Source organism: Nyctibius grandis, chromosome 1 (assembly GCF_013368605.1).
Source record: "Nyctibius grandis isolate bNycGra1 chromosome 1, bNycGra1.pri, whole genome shotgun sequence".
Lineage (NCBI taxonomy): Eukaryota > Metazoa > Chordata > Aves > Nyctibiiformes > Nyctibiidae > Nyctibius > Nyctibius grandis.
This window is the reverse complement of record NC_090658.1, coordinates 48,910,715-48,932,377: the sequence shown is the minus strand read 5'-3', so window position 1 is coordinate 48,932,377 and position 21,663 is coordinate 48,910,715. Positions and strand designations below refer to the sequence as shown.

Below are 21,663 nucleotides of genomic sequence, written 5' to 3'. Positions count from 1 at the left end.
TGACACTTTCCACATGATGGAATTGTTGTTTCCTGGCCAGACCTAGAGAGAGAGCTACTTCATGGTGACACACCGAGGGTGCCAGAAGCAATGGGAAGATATAAAACCACTCTGTCTCTGCAAATGCAGCTAAAGATGCAAAGAGATTCAGCCATATTATCCACATGGCTTTGGCAGAAGCAGAGAAAACAAAACCACCAGAAGTCTAGTCTACTCATGTGAATGCCAGAGCTATCTCAGTGAACTACAGTTTTGTTTGAAGGAGATTGGGGGAGGAAGATTAATATTCTGTCAGTGTCGGTGCTGTCGGAGGTGTCTGTGTCAGAGCACAGCCTGTCAGTGTGAGTTCGCTTGAAACTTCAAGCAGCTTTTTTCCCCACTGGCTTCCATGCCTCTTTTCTCTCCCTTGGCTTTCTACCTGGTTGTCTCTAATTTCCATGCTTGTCTCCTTCTTTCACTACCCGTACCATATATTCATGTCCTTCTGCTTCCCGCAAAGAAATTGTTCTGGCTTAAGCTTTGGTCTTTACGATGGCACACATAGATGAACCCTGGTGCAAAACCCTGTGTGAATGTGCTTATATCAGTTGACAGAAATGGACAGGTTTTAATTGTTCATCTTGTCCCTGTAATCCACACACACATGTTGAATTTCTTAATCTAATCTCAGGCATTTTTAAAGGTTTAAGGATATTTTTTTCTCATTACCTTCTCTTCTGCCTTCTGATTTTAACCAGGAGTAGACTGCCTATTGATTTTTGACAATCTTGCCTGTGAACTCTTTTATATATACCCATCTGTAGAGGGCTTAGTTTCCTCTAGTCATACAAAGTACATGGACTGAAAGTCTGTCTCTGTTAGAATTTGCAGTGTTAAGTATCTCCAAGTATGGAGCATAGACCTCTAATTTTGAACAAGAGTGCTTTATGTTCATTCACTTAAGATGGAAAATGACTGCTCTTTACTAAATCAACATTAGATTATGCATATTTATACGAAAGAAGTAGTCACAGGACAGTTACAATGGAAATGTGGGGTGTATGAATTATAATCAGAGTCATTATTTTGTACATTCAGACTGTATTTTCCCCTATCCCCTCCAATGCCCAAGGCACAAAGATGTAATATGATGTCTTGTTTTCATCTCTCTCCATTTATGCAGCAGCAGACAGCAAGATGCACGAGAACCCCCTTCGTGTGTTGCTGTTGCTGTGTTATCAACAAATGAAATTCCATGGCCTGCTCCAGAAGTAGGACACACACACTCCTATAATAGTGTACACATGCTTAGTCTTGCAGCAGTCCATGTCGTGTCAGCCTGTGTATAAAATGGGGTCATGTTTTGTAGACCAAGTCTGACTGCTGGAGGGGTATGATAGGGTATTTCTCTCTCTCTTTGTTTCTTCTTGGGTCCCATGGTTAGTAAGCCTGAGATGGTTTTCACTTTTCAATAGCCTCTCTCCTCAGCCCTATCAGATACTACCTATTAATACCAAGTGACTGACTCTGGGCAACCTGATTAGCATTAAACTCCACAACCTCTGCTGAAGCTGACAGGGTGGGATTCTGCACAAATACAAGGAAATCCAGGCCTTGGCATGGCTGCAGAATATTCCTAGCTGGGTTCCTGACCAAATGCAGGACATGCAGCACATGAGGGAAGCAGACCACACTGTACACAATGTAGCATACAGTGTAGCGGTCCTCTCAGGGAACCATCCTCATGCTCCGTAATGGAGTGTTATCATGTAATTGGATCTCACTGATGTAAAATGGCCCAAGGGATGTTGTAATCAAACTATATGCTGTAAACTATTTTACATTAAGTCAGCTGCATTGCATCCTTCCTGGCAGACACTTTAGAACCATGATTACATTCATGTCTATCTTTAATTTACTCCATTGTGCTTCTGTCATTGCAGGATCTTTACTACCAAGAGCTATGTGTTCATTTCCTCAGTGCTTACTGTAAATTGCAAATTAAAGGTGGCATGATTAACACTGAATTGCCCTGCTTTTTGTGGGATGAAGTCAAGCTCATCATTACGTGAACATTAGTTTATTGTGGTTTAATGAGGTACACAGTATTATATTTGACTTGGGGGTTCCATTCCAAATAGAGGTCAATTTGCAAAGAAAGTTGGTTTGGAAACCTGCTGTAGCTACAGAGATCTCTCTCTCTCAATCCTGGAGAAGTGAGCTGAGTAATGGTGAATTAGGAGTGGACCTTCATTTTTAGATTAAATGAATAGTGTTTAATCATTAAGGCCTGAGCCTTCAGTCTGTCATAGTATGCCCACTTCCTTCAGCAGGAACTAAGGGCGTTTCATTCTTGCATAATATCGTACCTTGTAAAAGTTTCATACTGAGCAATTGTAAGGCTGTATTTATGCTTTTGTATTAGTCATTTTACAGCTTTTTTATTTAGCAAAGGATGAGCCAGTGAGATTTGAAATGCTATTTGCAGAGGAAATCTGTCATGTTTAATGGAAAGCGTCCAGGAAGGTAACACAACTGCCAATCCCAAATTAAATACTACATAAAGAGAGAGATTTTTGTGATGCCAGGTTTCCAAGGACTGGTTCATTCCATAGTGTTCAAGTAATGCTTTAGTGGTTCTTGCTGACTCTTGTTTCGCTTCAGTTACTTCCAGAATTTCTATTTTATAAACCTCTTTTAATCACTGCTGTAAAAACTCATTCTGAGTTAAAATTCAGTATATACTTAATGTTCCAAGAAATAGCCATGCCTACTTCCCCTTATTTCCAGCTCCCCTCTGTGTTGGAAACCCAATTCCTAAATCTTTCATTTGCCAGTTATGGGAGGCAGAAAAAATAATCAGATAACGTTGATGAAAATTTGTCTCCTAATTCAAATTCGGTACTTGTGGGTATCTGTATAAGCAAAATAGAGCATGGGTAAAGATTCTGATACTTTACCTGACTGCTTGCAATATAGCTAGATCTTCTGCTTCCTTTCTGCTCCTCCCTTCCCCATCTCCTTTTCCAGCTCATCCTGCACCATCCAACAATATGCTTTGTCCCCTTGTAGCAGTGACTTGTCTTTGTAATTGATGGTTCTGCCACTGCTTTCATTTCCAGGAGAGAGAGACACCAAGCCACTGCATCTGTGGGACTCGCCATTTGTGTGCCACAGGTTGCGTTTGCTCTGCACCATCTATATGTGGATTAAAAAAAAAAAGCACAATGTTTCAAAGGTGCATTTGAAAAAAACCATCACTTATGTAACGTTCTTTGAGGGATTGAAAGGTTTCTTTAAGCAGTGCTGGCCTTGCGTGTCCATCCATCCCGTGTTATGACAGTGTAAGAACCACAGACTGGCACGAAGGTTCTCCTTTTCTCTCTGAAAACCTGGTACCACTCTGTGGGCAGGGAGTCTTCGAAAATAGCTGTCACATAAATGTGCGCTGTTGGGCTGACAGTTTCTAACTCAGCTCTGAATTTCCTTCATCTTTCTGCTCTAGTGACCACTGGTTCTTAGTATCTGAATAGAGAGCTTTTTTGTGGCTTTAGCTGAGAGTGGATGTTTCTGGGATTTTCAGCTGATGCCTCCAATGGTAAAAGTCTCAGTAAGAGATATCCAGAAAGGTTAAAATGAGCATCAGTTTGTAGGAAAGACTGTTTTTCATGCACGTTTCCAAGGAGCAGGCTGCTTAGATTAATTAAGTAATGTAAAAAACATCCCCACTAAGCAAGTCCCTGTAGTTCAATTTTTCCAGCAGGAGACCAGAATTATGCACCTTATGTCTGAGGTCACTTCCATAATTGCAACAACATATATTTTTTGTAATAGCCTTTCCTTTTTAATGGATATTTAAATGGAGGTAATTAGATATGGTTATTTCATACCCATATCCTGAGAGGAAACATAACAGCATGATGAAAATACAAGTGAATTGGAAGTAATAAATGTCTACTAAAAAGGACTGTATTTTGACTCCCTAAGTAATATTGGTTGTTAATTGTTAAGGCTCTCAGAGTGATAATGTGGATTTTCAGACGCCTGCCATACTATACAAAACTGGATTCCAAAATATTTCAATTTAATAAGCTATTGTTAAAAGTGTTACTGCAGTCAGAAGTACCAGCTGTATGTCTCAGGGACAGGCAATCATGAAATATAGTATGTAAAGCAGAAGTATAACCTTTTGAAAATCGGATCCAGTTGCTTTTCTCTTCTGGACTTTTTTTGGTCCCCTTTCTAATACTAAAACTCTTGTCTCTGTGTGCTAATCAGTGGGCTGATTGACTTGTGTCACTGTGCCAACGCTTCAGAAAAACACATTGTGTTTCTTACACTGGAGCTGGACCCACATGGCTGTATTGCAGGTCAGGTTAATGGTAAGGTGACAAGCCTCTAAAGATTAGGAGTTTGCATTGGCACAGACTGAACCTAAATGCTCAGGATTTCAGATTCTTCTCAACATACTGAAATGTCTTTGGCCTCTGGCGTAGACATTGTGTAGGCAGTGACTACCTAATAAAAACAGCAGCTGCCTTGTGTCCAGTTAAGCAGCAAAGGAACAAAACCTCCTTATCATCTGAGTTTTCAGACCTTTTTCCTGTTCCCAGTCCAAACTAGAAAGGTAAGTGTCCACAAGAGAATGTTTTTAAAAGGCAAATAAGGTCCACAGACTTTCTCAAGTTCTGCTTTGAGTTTTGGATGGCATCTGAGAGGATTACAGTGTTCTAGCTGGTCCATCCCTGCCTGTTCTCACAGTTACATCTCTGAACTGTTAGCAGCAAGAAATTTGCTTCTCAGAACTCTCATGGAGGAAAAACAAAACTAAAAAGTGGTAATCAAAAGTTAGTCATAAATGTAATGAACTGCTTTTCCTATCAACAAACACCCCAGCCTAACTTTGTCACTCCGTTGCCTGTGAAAATTGTTTATAGAGTCATATGTGTTTCTGCTATGAACATTATCCCTTCTTTCCACCACATTTACCTGAAGAATAACAGAGCAGTTTGAGCCTAAATGAACTTACAATACAGATATATATAGAATTCATCACAAGCAGCTTTATACCACCTGTGAGTGTAAGTTAGCTGTCTGGGCTTCCTTAGTACTTAACGGGGAAGAAGAGAGACATTTTAAGGGAGATCCTATCCTATTCTAAGAAAAAATATAAGGTATTTGGGATGAATGCCTTCTGAATGGGTTCCTTTATACTGAGCTTAAATAACTGCTACGGGTGAGACACCTCATTTCAGCAGGCTCAAGTTCAACAAATCCCACTCAATGCACTTTGGTATGATATGAATGCCTGGGATTGAAGGGTAGGGCCTTGAAAGAGCGTCCTTTGTTAACTCTTTTGTTCCCCCCCACCCCCCCTCCAAAATTAGAACAGAAAGGTAATTTAAAAATAGTAACGAAATAAATATATGTGGAGAACTGAAATCTGCTTCCTGCCCTTCTCCAGAAATAATACTTCTTCTCTGTAAGACATAGAGATCTGGGGCTAAAAAACAATGGATCTGTAGCTCCCCTCCAGCTAAAATCTGTTCTGTTCTACTTTATTATTTCCAGAATTTGGGTAAGCACAGATAAAAGAGAATTTGGCTCTGAGTTCAACTTAATTCTTTTAATTGATAAGAATATTTGAGAGAAAAAAGAAAAGAAAAAAAGGGTAATACCTGAGGGATGTTAACAAGGCAAGATGATAACATCCTCAACCCCTCTAAGATAGAGACTAAGGGGTGGATAACTACTGTTTGTGAGAGGTTACCAGGAGGTGCAGTGAGGGAAAAACTGCAATGAGCCACAAAACCACTGACTCTGTTGAGGCCATGATTTTTAGTCTCCAGCAGAGTTACAAAATTAAGTTCCCAGGCTCATCTTTTGAAAGGCTTTTTTGCTGGAATGGGTCTCAGGAAGAGCTCAGGAAGTCCTCCATAAAATGAGGAGGGCCCTCAGCATATCTAGACAAACACAAACTTGTGATTTATATGGATCAACAGAAATAAACTCATGAACTGTACATATATGTGTGTATAGAATAAAAGTCCAAGAAAAAATATTTTCCTTGTATTGTCTGTTCTCCCACCATAACCCGTAGTGCTGACAAACTTTGTTAAATTCTTTTCTCCTGTATACCACTATATTTCAGTGAAGTCAAAGCTGCAAAAGAAACATGAATAGTTCTGATCATTCTGATTTTTGGCAGATCAAAACTTACTTGTAATCTTCAGAGGTATTTCAGTGGTCATTGTATTTGAGTGCATTGCTAAGCCTGATATTCGTGTTAACAAATAGGGAATAAAAAAAAAATTTAGATTTGCTAATTGAAAGCTGTCATGCCTTTAATTACTTGAGTGACTGACTCAAGACAGTTTACTCTCTTGCAGGAGATAAATGTAAACTCCCTTTTAAAGTGATTAATATATTGTATTCACATTTTTGCAGAAGTGAACAAAATACTTTTCTAGCCATAACTTCAGATTTGCTGGAAAAGATAATCTTCCAAGATTGGCAGTAGTAGATTATTATCAATCAAGCAGGGAGCTCCAAGGCACTTGGGTGCATATTTTAGAATGCTTATAGACAGCTGCCCTACAGATTTAACTCCCAAAATCCATGCCCAGTATTAAAGGTAGATATATTTATAGAGACACACGTGTACATATGAGATATATAATGTATAATGATGAGTCTTTGATTACCTTTATATTATAGCTGAAATGAGGTGTTTGTATATTCCTGTCATTTGTGGTATGTATTTGTTTGTCTAAGGTTTACTCTGGGTAAAACTATCCTTAAACCAAACACTCAACTCTGTGTTACATCTCTGAACCTGTAGGTTAACTCCGTGTGGTTTCAACTTCAACCCTTTAACAACAAACTATTATTTATGTAAGCTGTCAAATCCACACAGGACAAGCAGCTGCAGAAGAAACTGAAGCACACAAACCATAGTGAGAAGCAAGAGGCTCCCGTAAGAGACTAGTCTTTTCCTTTCTGTATTTAGTCCACTAAGAGTGAATTATTCATTACAATCAAGCTAAAGCTCCCCCAGTCTTGCCATTTCATCCGCAAGTTTGTTGAAAATTAAAGCTCAGCGTGAAGCCTCCAGAGAATTATTCAGAGTTAATAACACCTGCAAAGAACAGAGATTTCACTGTGAGGTAAATTGCTGTGTGATTGCCCACACATCAGCAAAAATTATAATTGGGAGAAACTGAATATTTTCTCTGTATTTAACTGGTGAGGATTTTGTAGGGTGTCATTTTACGTTAAGTAGTAGAGTTATAATTTAGAATGTGTCACAGCAACCGATTGTGTTTGTTTTAACAGCAAGATTTCTTTTCTATGAGAAGATTTCTATTGCTGTCAGCTGCTATTGCAACTTTGTGCAATATACATTTAGAAACCTTTCTTAATCTTAGAGAAAATTGTCAGAGACAGGCTTTAAACTATGGAATTTTTTCCCCGTGATTTCTTGTGGATTTAGAAGTTGATACTTTCCCCTACCTAGTTGTATCTCATAAATAGCAAGCTAAGTCATGATTTTCATCTCTACATCTGTAGCGTATGTACACTCAGCAGCTCCCTGGACAGCAGTGGAAACTACCTATAACATTCATTTTTGTTTCTTCCAGATGTTTCAGGAATACGCTCACAACTAACATGAAAAATTCAGGTGGAGGTCTTAAATCAAATTGGATATTAACATTATTATCTATCCAAAAAAAGGACAGAGTAAGAAAAAAGTCAACTTATCTTGTCTCCTTATTGCGCTGCATTGTTACATGCCGAGGTATTATTGTCTGCATTTTCCATGAGCCCTGTATCCATTCACAACAATCAGGCTTCTGCCTGATGACAGTAACACAACCCCAGCACGTAACAGATAAAGCTTGCACCATTCCAGATGCATGGAGATGCATGGTCTACATGGAGAGCTTCAGACAGATCTCTTTTTGCCTGTCCTTTGAAGCGAACCAGCTCTGGTCCACAGGAAAGATGTAGTGCTGACTCAGTAGGTTGCTCAGAGACTTAGTTGCTTGATTCAGGCAGGTTGCCATGCTAACATGGCTGGATGTGCCTGCTGCCTGGGAACTGTTTGGGCTCTGCCTGCTCATGTCTGGGCAAATGTGTGTTTGTGACTTGCTAAGTTACATGGCTTATTTAAATCACAATGCATAGTTTACTTACATGGTCACAATGTCTGAGCCTTACCAGCAAGCTCTATGCTCTACATAATATACTTTTGAATTATGCACTGAATGCTGCCAGGAGTCTGTTGGTATAGTCTTCTGTCCCTCCCTATTAATCTCTTGCCACTCTTCTCATTTCTGTGCCATACAGAGAAAGCTCAATTGCTCGTCTCATTGAACTCCAATTTAGGATTATAGTCATAGCTGTTGGGTTGGGGTTTTTTTTCTTTCTTTTTTTCCAGTTGTAACAGGAAAAAAAAACTGGGTAAACTCTAAGGGAAGAGGAACGTATCTAGGAGAGTGACATCTGGTTTCAGATGTGTACTTTTAGTGCAGTGAAACTTGCTTCAGTGTATTCCTGTTATACGCCTTTTACAGTTACTGGAATAAAATGTCCCTGGTGTCAAAGGCAAACACATAAGAGACAGGGAACTCATAACTCTATGAATGTATTAGACAATAATATGTAGTGGGTGCTGCTGCTATACGTAATAGCTGAGCTATTGTTACTGCAACACAGCTAAGGGCTAATATAACACAGGTTCATTTCCTTGGATCAACATGGGATGTGTTAAAAAATAATTTGCTGGGCAAGATGTGGCTTTTCAGGCTCAGATAATCCTACTGCCTGCTCCAGAGATCGCCAAGAAGTGCAATGAAATAATGAATCCCTACTGATTGACTAATCTTCCTTTTCCACAACACTTCAAAGCATTTCCCTTTTTCACTTAAGAACAGAACTGCGGGTAAGCGGGCCTCCAGCACAGAATTGTCAATGAAAGTCCCGCCGTGGGCTCCAGCTTCAAGCTTGTCATCTCTACGTCGCTGCTCGTGGATCATCCTAGAGTTTAGCTCAGCTATTACAGGGCTAGGGGAAGACCTGGTGTTTGGCTCAGGGCTCTAGGGAGGAGGGCAGGAAACAGGTGCATTGTATTAAGCAAACCTCCATGTGTCAACATCCATGCGCTTGTCAGATGAATTTATCTGCTCCAGCTGCCCTGCTCTAAGAGTGGATCTTTCAGTGTATATTTATCTGATGCATCATGTGTCTGAAACAGGCTGTCAGTTTCTTTCAGAGAAGAACTTTGTGGCATAGGGAATGTAATTATGAGGATGATTTAGCATCACCATAGGATCCCACTGTATGAACCGAAGTACCAACTAACAGCATCCGTTTGGGCTTTGGGCTAGGTGCCCTATAGTGGGAGTTAACCCCTGTTCAAGGGAAAAGTGAAAGAGGAAAGGAGTTGACTGTCATTTTACAGAGAGGAAAACCAATGCACTGCGAGAATGTGTGTTGAGAAAGCTAGTGGTAGTTCAGAGGAGCAAAAGTGGAAATCTGAACAAAGTGTTGTGCTCTGGGCTTCTAGTCTGTGTTTAAATGGTCTGTGTCATGTACAAATTTCTGTTTTTTCAAAGCTGTTCTTTTCAAAGTGTAACACCCATGGGAAAAAAATATCTTAAAGAAGGAAAAAAAAATGGCCAAAATTGAAAGAAACCCAAGGTATGCAAACCAGATTCCCAGTTGCTTGAGTTCAAAAGGATGTTTTTCTATTCCTGCTCTATGTTACAGATATGTACCTGAATTTAAATGCTTGTCTTTGAATTATGTTATGAACTTGTCCACAGTTTATGGGAATTTGTGTACAGGGAGTCACATCTGTCTCTAAGTTTGAACTATTGCTGGAATATAAATGTTGTAAAAAGAGGAAATAAGAAAAGAAAAAAATGTCTTTTTCTAGGTTGTCCTGGGGCCAAGAAGACTGAGTTCCTGACTAGCGTTTTAGATGCATTGTCCACAGATATGGTGCATGCAGTCTCTGATCCATCATTGTCTTCTAGCCGGTGAGTTTCAGATCCTTTTTGTGTGTCTTTAAAAGGATTTCAGCAGTGGTGAGTGAATTATTGAGGGCTGTGAGAAGTAATTCTTCTTCTGCCTCCACAAAGGGTAAATTTCCAAGAACCTGTCTAGGAGAGTTTACTTCAAAGTTACCACTGTGGACTATGCCCACTAAACAGAGATGCACTTGATACCTGAATTCTCAGCAGCAGTACAACTTAGAGTTTACATGTAGCTGCTGGTGCAACTGTGTCTCAGTCTTTGTTCTCCTCTCAGGCTTTGATGAATGTGCGCTACCTTCCTGATTCATATTTTGCTTAGTTGCTTGTAAAACAAACAATGCTATCAACAGTCACACGTAAAATTAAAAATGCACAAGCGCTGTCAAACTTTGGGTGTCTGCAGGTCAAGTGCTGACCATCTGAAGATAAGGTGGTACTTATATCTTACCTTGCAATTCAATACTCTAAGAGTATCCATCGTGGGTTGTAATTGGAGCCTAGGTATTTGGCGATGCTGACTGTTGACCTACTTCAGTTGGGTATATTGCACATTTTAATGTGTCTGCCATCTATGAAACTCTTTTTCTCTTTTATTTTTTTCTTCACTTTTCTCTGTTTCAGGAAATGAATGGGGAAATGAATGGGTTTCAGAGAGTTGACTAAGAGCAGGTTCCAGCCCTTAGTGTAAAATTTAGGATACAGTTGGCCAAAGTGAAAAAATGAGTGATTCACTACAAGAAGGTAGTGGCCAAAAGCAGGGAGGTTTATGTAACAAAGCATCTGACAGTGATTTAACTATTCTCAAATAAAGATATAAACTGAGGTTTATGTATCAGAATTAAGACTAAACTTTTGGTTTCTATTCCAGGGTTTCAGAGCCTGATCCAAATCATACTCTGGAAGAGAGAGTGGTCCATTGGTATTTCAAACAGCTAGATAAAAATTCCAGTGGTGACATTGGCAAGAAAGAAATCAAGCCATTTAAGAGATTCTTAAGAAAGAAATCAAAACCCAAAAAATGTGTGAAGAAGTTTGTGGAATACTGTGATGTGAACAATGATAAGTCCTTATCAGTTCAAGAATTAATGGGCTGCTTGGGAGTAACAAAAGAAGAAGGTAAAGCAGAAACAAAGAAACGCCATAGTAAGAACCTTTTCTACCTTGTTTACTAGATTCTTCAAAGCTGACGAAGTCTGATGTTTGTGTATGCCAGAAGTATACAAAATAAAAGAATACACCTGTCTGTAGCTAATGCAGCTGTTGCTTAGAGCAGATGGCAGGAAAGCTGCTTCTGTGTAGGCAACTCATCACTTTGCTCCAACAGAATCAAAAACTTCCTGTTGATTCTGACAATTAGATGTATTACAGTAGGAAACCTACTGCACGCAGCATGGGGAATAAACAGGAGGAGTTGGAAATCCGTGTTCGGTCGGGGGGCTATGATCTAGTGGCAATTACAGAGACTTGGTGGGATGCCTCGCATGACTGGAATGTGGTCATGGATGGCTATGTCCTGTTCAGGAAAGACAGGCCGCTAAGGAGAGGTGGTGGAGTTGCTCTTTATGTGAGTGAGCAGCTAGAATGTATTGAGTTCTGTCCAGAGGCGGATCAGGAGCGAGCTGAGGGTTTGTGGGTGCGAATTAAGGGGCAGGCTGGCAGGGGTGATACTGTTGTGGGTGTCTATTACAGGCCACCGGATCAGGATGAGGAGGGTGATGAGGCCTTCTACAGGCAGCTGAGAGCAGTCTCGCAATTACAGGGCCTGGTTGTTGTGGGGGATTTCAACTACCCTGATATTTGCTGGGAGGCCTACTCAGCCAGCCATCCTCAGTCCAGGAGGTTCCTCCAGTGCGTTGATGATAACTTTCTGATGCAAATGGTGGATGAGCCAACTAGGAGAGGAGCGCTGCTGGATCTTATCCTCACTAACAAGGAGGGTCTGGTTGAAGAGGTGAAGGTGGAGGGCAGCCTTGGTTGTAGTGACCATGAGATGGTAGAGTTCAGGATCTCATGTGGCAGGAACAGAATAGCTAGCAGAATCACAACCCTGAACTTCAGGAGGGCCAACTTTGGCCTTTTCAAGCAATTGCTAGGGGAAATCCCATGGGACAGGGTACTAGAAGGTAAGGGGGCTCAAGATAGTTGGTTAGCATTCAAGGACTGCTTCTTCCGAGCTCAAGATCAGAGCATCCCAGCAGGTAGGAAGTCAAGGAAGGGTACCAGGAGACCTGCATGGTTGAACAGGGAACTGCTGGGCAAACTCAAGTGGAAGAAGAGGGTGTACAGATCGTGGAAGGAGGGGCTGGCCACTTGGGAGGAATATAAGTCTGTTGTCAGAGGATGTAGGGAGGCAACTAGGAAAGCTAAGGCCTCCTTGGAATTAAACCTTGCAAGAGAGGTCAAGGACAAGAGAAAGGGCTTCTTCAAATACATTGCAGGTAAAGCCAACACTAGAGGCAATGTAGGCCCACTGATGAATGAGGTGGGGGCCCTGGAGACAGAGGATAAAAAGAAGGCGGAGTTACTGAATGCCTTCTTTGCCTCTGTCTATACTGTTGGAGGCTGTCCTGAGGAGCCCCGGACTCCTGAGGCCTCAGAAGAAGTCAGGATAGAGGAGGAATCTGTCTCGGTTGATGAGGGCTGGGTCAGGGACCAATTAAGCAACCTGGACATCCATAAATCCATGGGCCCTGATGGGATGCACCCGCGGGTGCTGAGGGAGCTGGCAGAAGTCATTGCTAGGCCACTCTCCATCATCTTTGCTAAGTCGTGGGCAACGGGAGAGGTGCCTGAGGACTGGAGGAAAGCGAATGTCACTGCAGTCTTCAAAAAGGGCAAGAAGGAGGACCCGGGTAACTATAGACCAGTCAGCCTCACCTCCATCCCCGGAAAGGTGATGGAACAACTTGTTCTTGATGCTGTCTCTAGGCACATCAAGGATAGGGGGATCATTAGGGGCACTCAGCATGGCTTCACCAACGGGAAGTCATGCTCAACCAACTTGATAGCCTTTTATGAGGATGTTACCCGGTGGATAGATGATGGTAAAGCTGTGGATGTGGTCTATCTCGATTTCAGTAAAGCGTTTGACACTGTCTCCCACAGCATCCTCGCAGCTAAACTGGGGAAGTGTGGTCTGGATGATCGGGTAGTGAGGTGGATTGTGAACTGGCTGAAGGAAAGAAGCCAGAGAGTGGTGGTCAATGGGACTGAGTCCAGTTGGAGGTCTGTGTCTAGCGGAGTCCCGCAAGGGTCGGTTCTGGGACCAGTTCTATTCAATATATTCATTAATGACTTGGATGAGGGAATAGAGTGCACTGTCAGCAAGTTCGCTGATGACACAAAACTGGGAGGAGTGGCTGACGCACCGGAAGGCTGCGCAGCCATTCAGAGGGACCTGGACAGGCTGGAGAGTTGGGCGGGGAGAAATTTAATGAAATATAACAAGGGCAAGTGTAGAGTCCTGCATCTGGGCAAGAACAATCCCATGTACCAGTACAAGTTGGGGGCAGACCTGTTGGAGAGCAGCGTAGGGGAAAGGGACGTGGGGGTCCTAGTGGACAGCAGGATGACCATGAGCCAGCAGTGTGCCCTTGTGGCCAAGAAGGCCAATGGCATCCTGGGGTGTATTAGAAGGGGTGTGGTTAGCAGGTCGAGAGAGGTTCTCCTCCCCCTCTACTCTGCCCTGGTGAGGCCGCATCTGGAATATTGTGTCCAGTTCTGGGCCCCTCAGTTCAAGAAGGACAGGGAACTGCTAGAGAGAGTCCAGCGCAGAGCCACGAAGATGATTAAGGGAGTGGAACATCTCCCTTATGAGGAGAGGCTGAGGGAGCTGGGTCTCTTTAGCTTAGAGAAGAGGAGACTGAGGGGTGACCTCATTAATGTTTATAAATATGTAAAGGGCAAGTGTCAAGAGGATGGAGCCAGGCTCTTCTCAGTGACATCCCTTGACAGGACAAGGGACAATGGGTGCAAGCTGGAACACAGGAGGTTCCACTTAAATATGAGGAAAAACTTCTTTACAGTGAGGGTGACTGAACACTGGAACAGGCTGCCCAGAGAGGTTGTGGAGTCTCCTTCTCTGGAGACATTCAAAACCCGCCTGGACACGTTCCTGTGTGATATGGTCTAGGCAATCCTGCTCCGTCAGGGGGATTGGACTAGATGATCTTTCGAGGTCCCTTCCAATCCCTAACATTCTGTGATTCTGTGATTCTGTGAAACCTAAGAGGATATGATAACATTAACAATCATCAAAAAAAACAGTTTAACGTTATTACAGTACTATGTCCTGAATGAGTGGAAGTATCACACCTGTGCTTTTTGGATTCCTGCTGGGAAGGAAGCACATTGTTGAGCTTTCTAAGGACTTCTCATTTCTCAAATGTGGTTTAGAGATACGGTGAGGAATGTGGTCATCTGCCAAACAGGTGGAACAGTTGCTGGTATACAGCCACCTTACCTTGCTGCCAAACTGGTAGAAAGGGGAACAACTAACTACAGCGTGTAATCGTCCCTGCAAAGTTCAATCACACAATTCCTGAAAAGAAAGATGAATTTTTAAAAAAATTTATTAATGAAAACAGTAGGTCTCCATACTGTAAGACGCTGTAGAACATGAATATAGGCAAATTGTTTTGTTTGCCTGGGACCTTAAAATGAAGTCAGGGCAGTAAAACAAAGGTGTCATAGGAAATGAAAAGCAAGTCAAGTGGGGAATATAGTCAGAAATAAAATGGTTTCCACAAAATTGGTTCTATATAAGCCTAGAAAGGGAATACTGCAGAAAGAAGGAATAGCTCTACATTGTACTAATAAACTAAATTGTCTGTATCTCACAGAAACAGATCTCTCGAAACAAATATATCAAATACAGGGGTTTTTTTCTGTGTTTTTTGTGGACCTAATAATAATACCTTGCAATTTTCATTTAGGTGAGGGAGGTGAAAAAAACTGTGTATAAAGGTGGATGACTGTTGTTATCTTTATGCTATAAATGTGGAAACTGAAATGTAACACCTTTTTCATTTACACTATTTGTCAGACTAGTGTCTTAAAGTGGAGGCCATTATGGTCACTCCACATGTTAACATCCAGACACTTCTATCCTGCTGCAGCTGGCACTCCTTGGTCTTATTGTGGATGAAATTTGGGTCCAAAGTCATTGCTCCAGGACATAAAAGAAAGCTATAGCAAGACCCAAACCAAAGCCCAGTTTTTCCTGTGTCCATTTCAGTGAAAAAAAACAAAGATTAGGATTCTTCTGCTTCACATAAGCTGCCTGTTTCAGAAAAGAAAGTTGTAAGAGTCATGAAATTATATGAAGATCACACACAGATTTAGCTAAAGAAAAAATTCTGTTCGCCATAACTGGAGATTTTTAACAGAGCTTCTCCAAAAAACAAAATGTAGTTAATAATGAGAACATTAATTTTTGGAACGAAAAAATACCTCAGAACTTTTGCATTGAAAAACTAATGGCATTCAGTTGGAAAAAATTCTAAACCAAATCATTTGGTTGCTTTCCTAGAAATACATATTTTTAAAGACAAGACAATAAAAATTGCTTTTGTTGTAATATCAGCATTCCTTTTTTGTTTCTTCTACTGGATAATTAAAATTTCCTTTCTGATAATCCTTTCACTTGCACAAAAGAAATCTGTCACCACTCCTAAAGCTAGTTATATTTCTAGGAAAAGGTGAGACCCCATCACCTTAGGTGTGAAAGCTGAGATAAGGAGGCTGCTCTGTATCATTCCATGTGAGTTCCAGGTGTCTTGTGAGAATTGTTTGAAGCAATATAAGAGCCAGAAAGCTACGAAACATAGTTTCTCAGGGGAATGGTAGTTTCTGCAGTATTTTGCAAGGTCCAGTTTCATTCACTTTTGTCCCAATGTAGCTTGATTGACTAACAAACTGACATGGAAAATGGAGAGGGTAAGTACCTCCCTAGCCTCCCAAGTTTGCTTGTGAAATTGAATGGGCCAGCAGACTCCTGTAGCTGGGTCTTTTTTTTCCTCATTTAGAGTACTGTCTTGGACTTTGCCACTAAGAAACTTAAAAAGCAGTGATAATCATGCTGTTTTATAGATTAAATATGAACAATGCCTTTGGCTGGCAGAGCTGTTCGTGTGCAATGTCTTTAAGCAAAGTGAATGCTTTCCAGACAGTCTGCTTGTCCATGCTTCTTTCCCACCAAGGATAATAGGCTATATTTACTATTAAAGATTTAATAACTTTGAAATGCTCAACACTGACTAGGTGCAATCTGTCCTAAGCAAATGTCACATATTAAGTGGCAAGAAATGCTGTCATTCAACTTTCATACAATATGATAGAAGCAACACTTGTATTAAGGAAAGAAAGAAGTGAATGTTTTCAATGAAATTCTGAAATATTTTGTCTCATTTATTGAGACACCAAAATGAGGGCTACAGTTCTTCAGGATGCTACATATAACATGCAAACTATATTTGTAATGTTTTCTTTTCCCTCCTTTAGCAGCCCCTAAAACCAACACTGAGAGCACTTCATCCAGCCGGCAGGTGAGTACTGAGGAGAGCAAGATCTCCATTCCTGTCTTGCCCAGATGTACTTGGGATTTTAGCAGTTATCATTGCAGCTTCAAACTACATTCGTCTGCCATTCTGCAGACTTGCCAGGAAAACGTAGAGCAGCATCCTGATTAACAAATTTTGACTTAAGTTCTATTTAAGGAAAGCTGAAGTAGTCAACTACAGGTGCAGAGTAAATGTGCATAAATGCAGAGTGGATTATGCCTACATGTGGATGTTCTTAGTAAAGTGTAATTGGCATCTAGGTTAGTGATAATTAGATGAGTGTAATTGAGCCCTTGTATGAGTCTTCTGCATTCCTGAATGTCAGCATTCCCATACACTTTTAAATGTACACTGCTCTACCTTCATTTAGCTTTTGCTTTAACTGAATTCCATTAACTTTCCTGTGAGTCATACTATAGACACAAACTTTTATTGAAATTACTCTTTGTGAAAAAAGCCATACATTTCCCATGCCCTATGAAAATCTATACATTTCACAAACCCCACTGAATTATTGTATGGTGGTTTTAAACACCTTTTAAAATCTTAGTGTAGAGAAAAGAGCTGTCAGTCACTTTCAAATGCCTTTTCTGGCTGAGCAAAATGATGCCGGAGAACTAGGATTTGCATTAGTCTGCTGATGTATGTTAAAACTAAAATTGGTTAGGTCTGCAGAATGATTGTAGCAAATAAAATGTCAAGTGCCTTGACAACATAATCCATGATTTGTTTTTGCATCAATTTTCTGCAAAGACTTGATTTTGTTTTTCTGAATAACACCAGTGTGTCATTCATGGCATTTTGGCTACTCATGGCATTCAGAGCTACAAAAGGCACAAAAGCAGAATATTTAAATCAAGGAAAGGTACACACTGAAAAGGAGGGATTCAAATGGTAGCTCAGGAAAAAGGTTAAAAAAGGGTTTCTCATTTGTGTGTGTCTGTTTTCATAATCATTAATCCTAAAGATTCACTTTTCTGGGCAACATGGGCACACCTTCCCGACACTTTTGCATGGGTCTGAACAAGGACTTATGAGTCTACCAATTATTTGAATGGTCTAGTAAAAGAATCATCTTCATACAACTCTTGTCTCGCTTTTGTATTAGTTAGAGGAATTAAATGATTAATTCACACAAAAGCATCAGTAAATGATGAACTGTTTTTAAAAATATTCATATAAATGTATTATAAGAACAGCTCAGGTAACCTTGCAGCTGGGAAAATAGGAATTTGGCTAAAAATATCCCAGAACCAGAGTTGTGGTTAATGTCTTCTCATCTATTAGAAAGCTAGGTTAATTTGTTAAAAACTAAACCCAGGGTGAACCTCCCCACAAGCCAAGAGAAATCTTCCTTTCATTGTTGCTAGTCAATTTGTTACTTGCTTTATCTCTGATTTGTTTGATGTTAGGTTCACACTTCCTAAGGCGAGCTCAACATTGGTTGTGGGTTCTACCAGAGACCTCCTACATACCTTTGATGGAATATAAAATATTCTCACAGCTAGAGGAATGTGATAAGTTTCTGTTTGTTTAAACAAATGTTTGTGGTCTTAACTTTTCAAGTTCCCCCCACAAATCACTTATGCTTTAAACAAGGCAGCCTGAAAACAATTATCCTGTTGGAACTCAAAAACATTCAAAGGGGTTATTTTAATTATATAATGGCAATTACTGGCACACGTGCATTACACTTGAAGCATGACAAGCCCTCTCCCCTTACTTGTAATCTGATCCTGACTTGCAGAATCTGTAATAAAAGTGTCCTAGAGCGTCTGTGTTCTTTAATTTTGTCCAATAATTTTGCTGACTCAGCACCAATTATTTTAAAAGCTGTTGGTGACAAATGATCGCCTTGAATTAAGGCTGGCTCAGCAAACCGTCTGTTGGCAGTTTCATATTCGAACAATACAAGGCTGCAAATGCAGAAGGTGGCTTTCATCACAAAAGTTTTTACTTGAAAGGAAGTTATTGAAAAGCAACTGGGCTAGGTAGGAGCCACTCAAAGGAAACACCCATCTGAGAAGGAGTCATCAGGTTTGCACCACTCAGGAGATGGGCACTCAAGAGCTCATTTTCTTCCAGTTTATTGTGGCAGTTCAGTTTTATATATGTTTATGTGTGCTTAGGCATGTATTCCTAAATATTTTTTTTTACATATGTGCACATCTGGATGTGTACACGCGCACGCACCAGCTTACTAAAAGAACGCAGATATAGATACGTATACTAATATGCTAACTGAATCTCAGCTGTGGTTGCTCTAAAAGAGGTCAAAGACATGATGGATCTGACAGAACTGGAGCAGTGGCCAGGTATATTTCCCTTGCACAGCTCCACCCTGTCCAACAAACATACACATACGTGCACACATGCCATCAATGAGACCCAGATGGTCTTTTGCAGCCTAGCAAAAAGTTTACAAGGAAACTATAGATTGTTCATAAGATTTTGGCCAGCAGCCCATTCCTTATACGTCACATGGCATAGAAAGGTATATTACACCAGGGACTTGCCCAGGCAGTTGCTAAAACTGTGTGTTTGACAGGTACAGATTTAAAAAGTCCATAGGTAAGAAGTAGTAAATACGTTGCTCATACCCTTGTTTGTGAATGCCATGAAGGACTAAAGGGCAGGGATTTTTTTATTCCCCATATATATTTGTGCAAAACTCTTGTTCTGCTAGTGGCACGTGGACGTTGCAGAAACAGAGATAAATGTTTATACTTGATTACTTGAAAAAATCATTAATAATGCAAATTTTTCCAACTTTCTTTCTTTCAGCAAGTTTCTAAGAAGCAAGGGTGAACATCTTACTGATCCAAGGCAGATGTCTTTGACATGTGGGAGACTTCCTCACCAAAAGGCAATAAAAACAACTGTAGTATTTGCACTTTGTACTTAAAAATGTAAATTCACTCTGTAGAAATGAAATATTTAAACAGACTTTTTTTTTTAATCTGTGAAATTGTAATGGCTAGTTTTGAAAAATTATCACATACAATGTATGTGTATTCTTTTGTTGTCTGAAATATGTAAAACGTGTTGGAGATGTAAAAGTTTGCATTTATACCATTTTTAAAAAAATAGCTTTTTGGCAAAAAGTAGCATAGAAACCTGATTCTATGTATTTTGGTTTCAATAGTATGCCTTGTTTTTCTTAATCAATACTGTCATTTAAGTAGAGTTATGCTGAAAAGTCTACTGTATTCTCAGTTTTGTCCAAGCAGTGTTGGATGTTTCAGGTTTGCAGGGCTGAGGGAAGTGTGTAAATTGCTGTTTACTTGGTTTTGCAGTTTTTAACTGAACAGATTTTTCATTGGTGGCAATATTTTTGTTTAATTTTGTTTTTATTGTCATTATTAAGCTTTCCAAAGATTATGCAATAAGAATGCAACCACTAACAGATTCAAAACAGTTATTTTACAGTTGGGATGCTTGTAGAAAAATGTGTTCTTTTATCCATTTTTCAGGTGCCTTCCATTATAAGTTTTGGTAGGATTTTTTCCCCTGTTTGTTTTCATTTGGGTTATTAATACAGCAAACCAACAAGGAGTAAGGTGGATTTTAATGTCACTCCAGTCTGGTTCAGCCTGGGCCTAAAAGCATGTTTCTGTGGTCAGTGCAAAGGAGGAGCAGAGTTTATATGGGTCAGAATTGTAAATCTAACTATAAAGAGACAGGGAAGGCTAAACAGATTGTTCAACCTTTTCTTCCCCTATGCCTGGCTGCCCCCATCAACTTTTTGGTTTGCCTCGGGTTCCACTAGAGGTAAAGCTGAACAAATTATGAACAGTTGCTGTCAGGAGGGACTACTCACATCGCCCCTGCCTGAGGCTTTTTCCTTGCTGTCTGAAAGAAGTTCTCACAAGTTTTCATACCTTCTCTGTCATTTTCCCCCCAATGCTTTTTTTTGTACGTGTGCCTGAGGGAATAAGAACATGTGGATATGAATTTAGAGCAGGGGACTCAAGTGAAAAAGGTTCAGCTCTTGAACAACTGTGAGTTACAAGCAGGTGGGTTGATCGATGCAGTGGTAGATGGACTGCTGGCATCTAGGAGCTAACATGAAAAGGCAGGAATGTTGCAACGATTTCATTCTGGTTTGTTTAAATAATGTGTGGGATCTGACATGTGACTAGCTAATCACAATAGCACCCTGGCTTGAGCTTGTACCTGGAAAAGCTTTTTTTGCAAATAAAAATGTTTCATTTCAGTTTCAACATACGCTGAAGTGACAGGAAACACTGTATGCAGTGGAATTGTAGCCCAGAAATTGTGTACTCAGCTTTGGCAGCAGGAGGAACCAAGATGCAACTGTGCGTTATCTTGTATTTTTGTTTTAAAAAGTATTTGTTATTCTTTTATACTGTTAAACTTTGAATTTAATCTTCTTTATAGATTAAAGATCAATATGTTATCAAACTATGGTGGTGGTTTTTCTTCTGCAACACAGATAGCCATGTCTGGAAGCAGGTACACACAGTGGTGACTTCACCACTACACTGAGTTTACAAGAAACCTCATGACCTTACATTGTGTCCATCTTCTTTTCTTCCCTTGCCCCTTTATTGATTTCTCTCCTAAGGTCCTTCATGCCTTATTCATACCACTGCTTTCTCAAAATAGTGATTTTGAGGCCAGATCCTTTGTTGCTACTATCTCAATATAGCTTCAGTTTGGTCTCTTGCCTCTTCTCAGCAAAGCACAACGTGGCATAGATAGAGATCACACCTTTTCCCCTCGGTGTGAGTGTGAGCTGCTGGGCAACTTCCAACCTGACCGGAAACAATGAGGAGAGAGAGGCAAGCCCTGAGAATACTCGGCAGCTTGTTAAGTGGGCACAGTATGGTTAATAGCAACATTTTGTAAGAAGCATCTAAATCCATCACTGTGGCCTTTGGAGACAATATAAATGTAGGCAATCAAATATTTTGCCATGTCCATGGTTTGAAATCGCAGCCCATTTAAACTGGGAGGGTGTGTGGGGAGGCAGATTTGGACTAGCCACTTAATTATGTAATGAGCAGCCTTAAACACTTATCAAAACACAAATAAATGCTATAGACATTCTCTTAGTTATC

General features: G+C 40.4%; 1 protein-coding gene across 4 annotated transcripts in view; it reads left to right on the top strand.

The window, feature by feature from the left end:
• Positions 1–20,897, top strand: part of SMOC2 (SPARC related modular calcium binding 2) — a 154,974-nt gene extending 134,077 nt beyond the window's left edge. Inside the window, exons 10-13 of one of the 4 annotated variants that reach the window (XM_068399671.1) lie at positions 9,920–10,022; positions 10,888–11,135; positions 16,524–16,564; positions 19,364–20,897. In XM_068399671.1, coding sequence (XP_068255772.1) covers positions 9,920–10,022; positions 10,888–11,135; positions 16,524–16,564; positions 19,364–19,387 — 416 coding nt within the window. In that variant the 3' untranslated portion in view covers positions 19,388–20,897. Of the gene's footprint in view, positions 1–9,919; positions 10,023–10,887; positions 11,163–16,520; positions 16,565–19,363 lie in introns of all 4 variants that reach the window. The other 3 variants (XM_068399662.1, XM_068399654.1, XM_068399646.1) reach the window with 3 other exon arrangements.
• Positions 20,898–21,663: the final 766 nt, after the last annotated feature.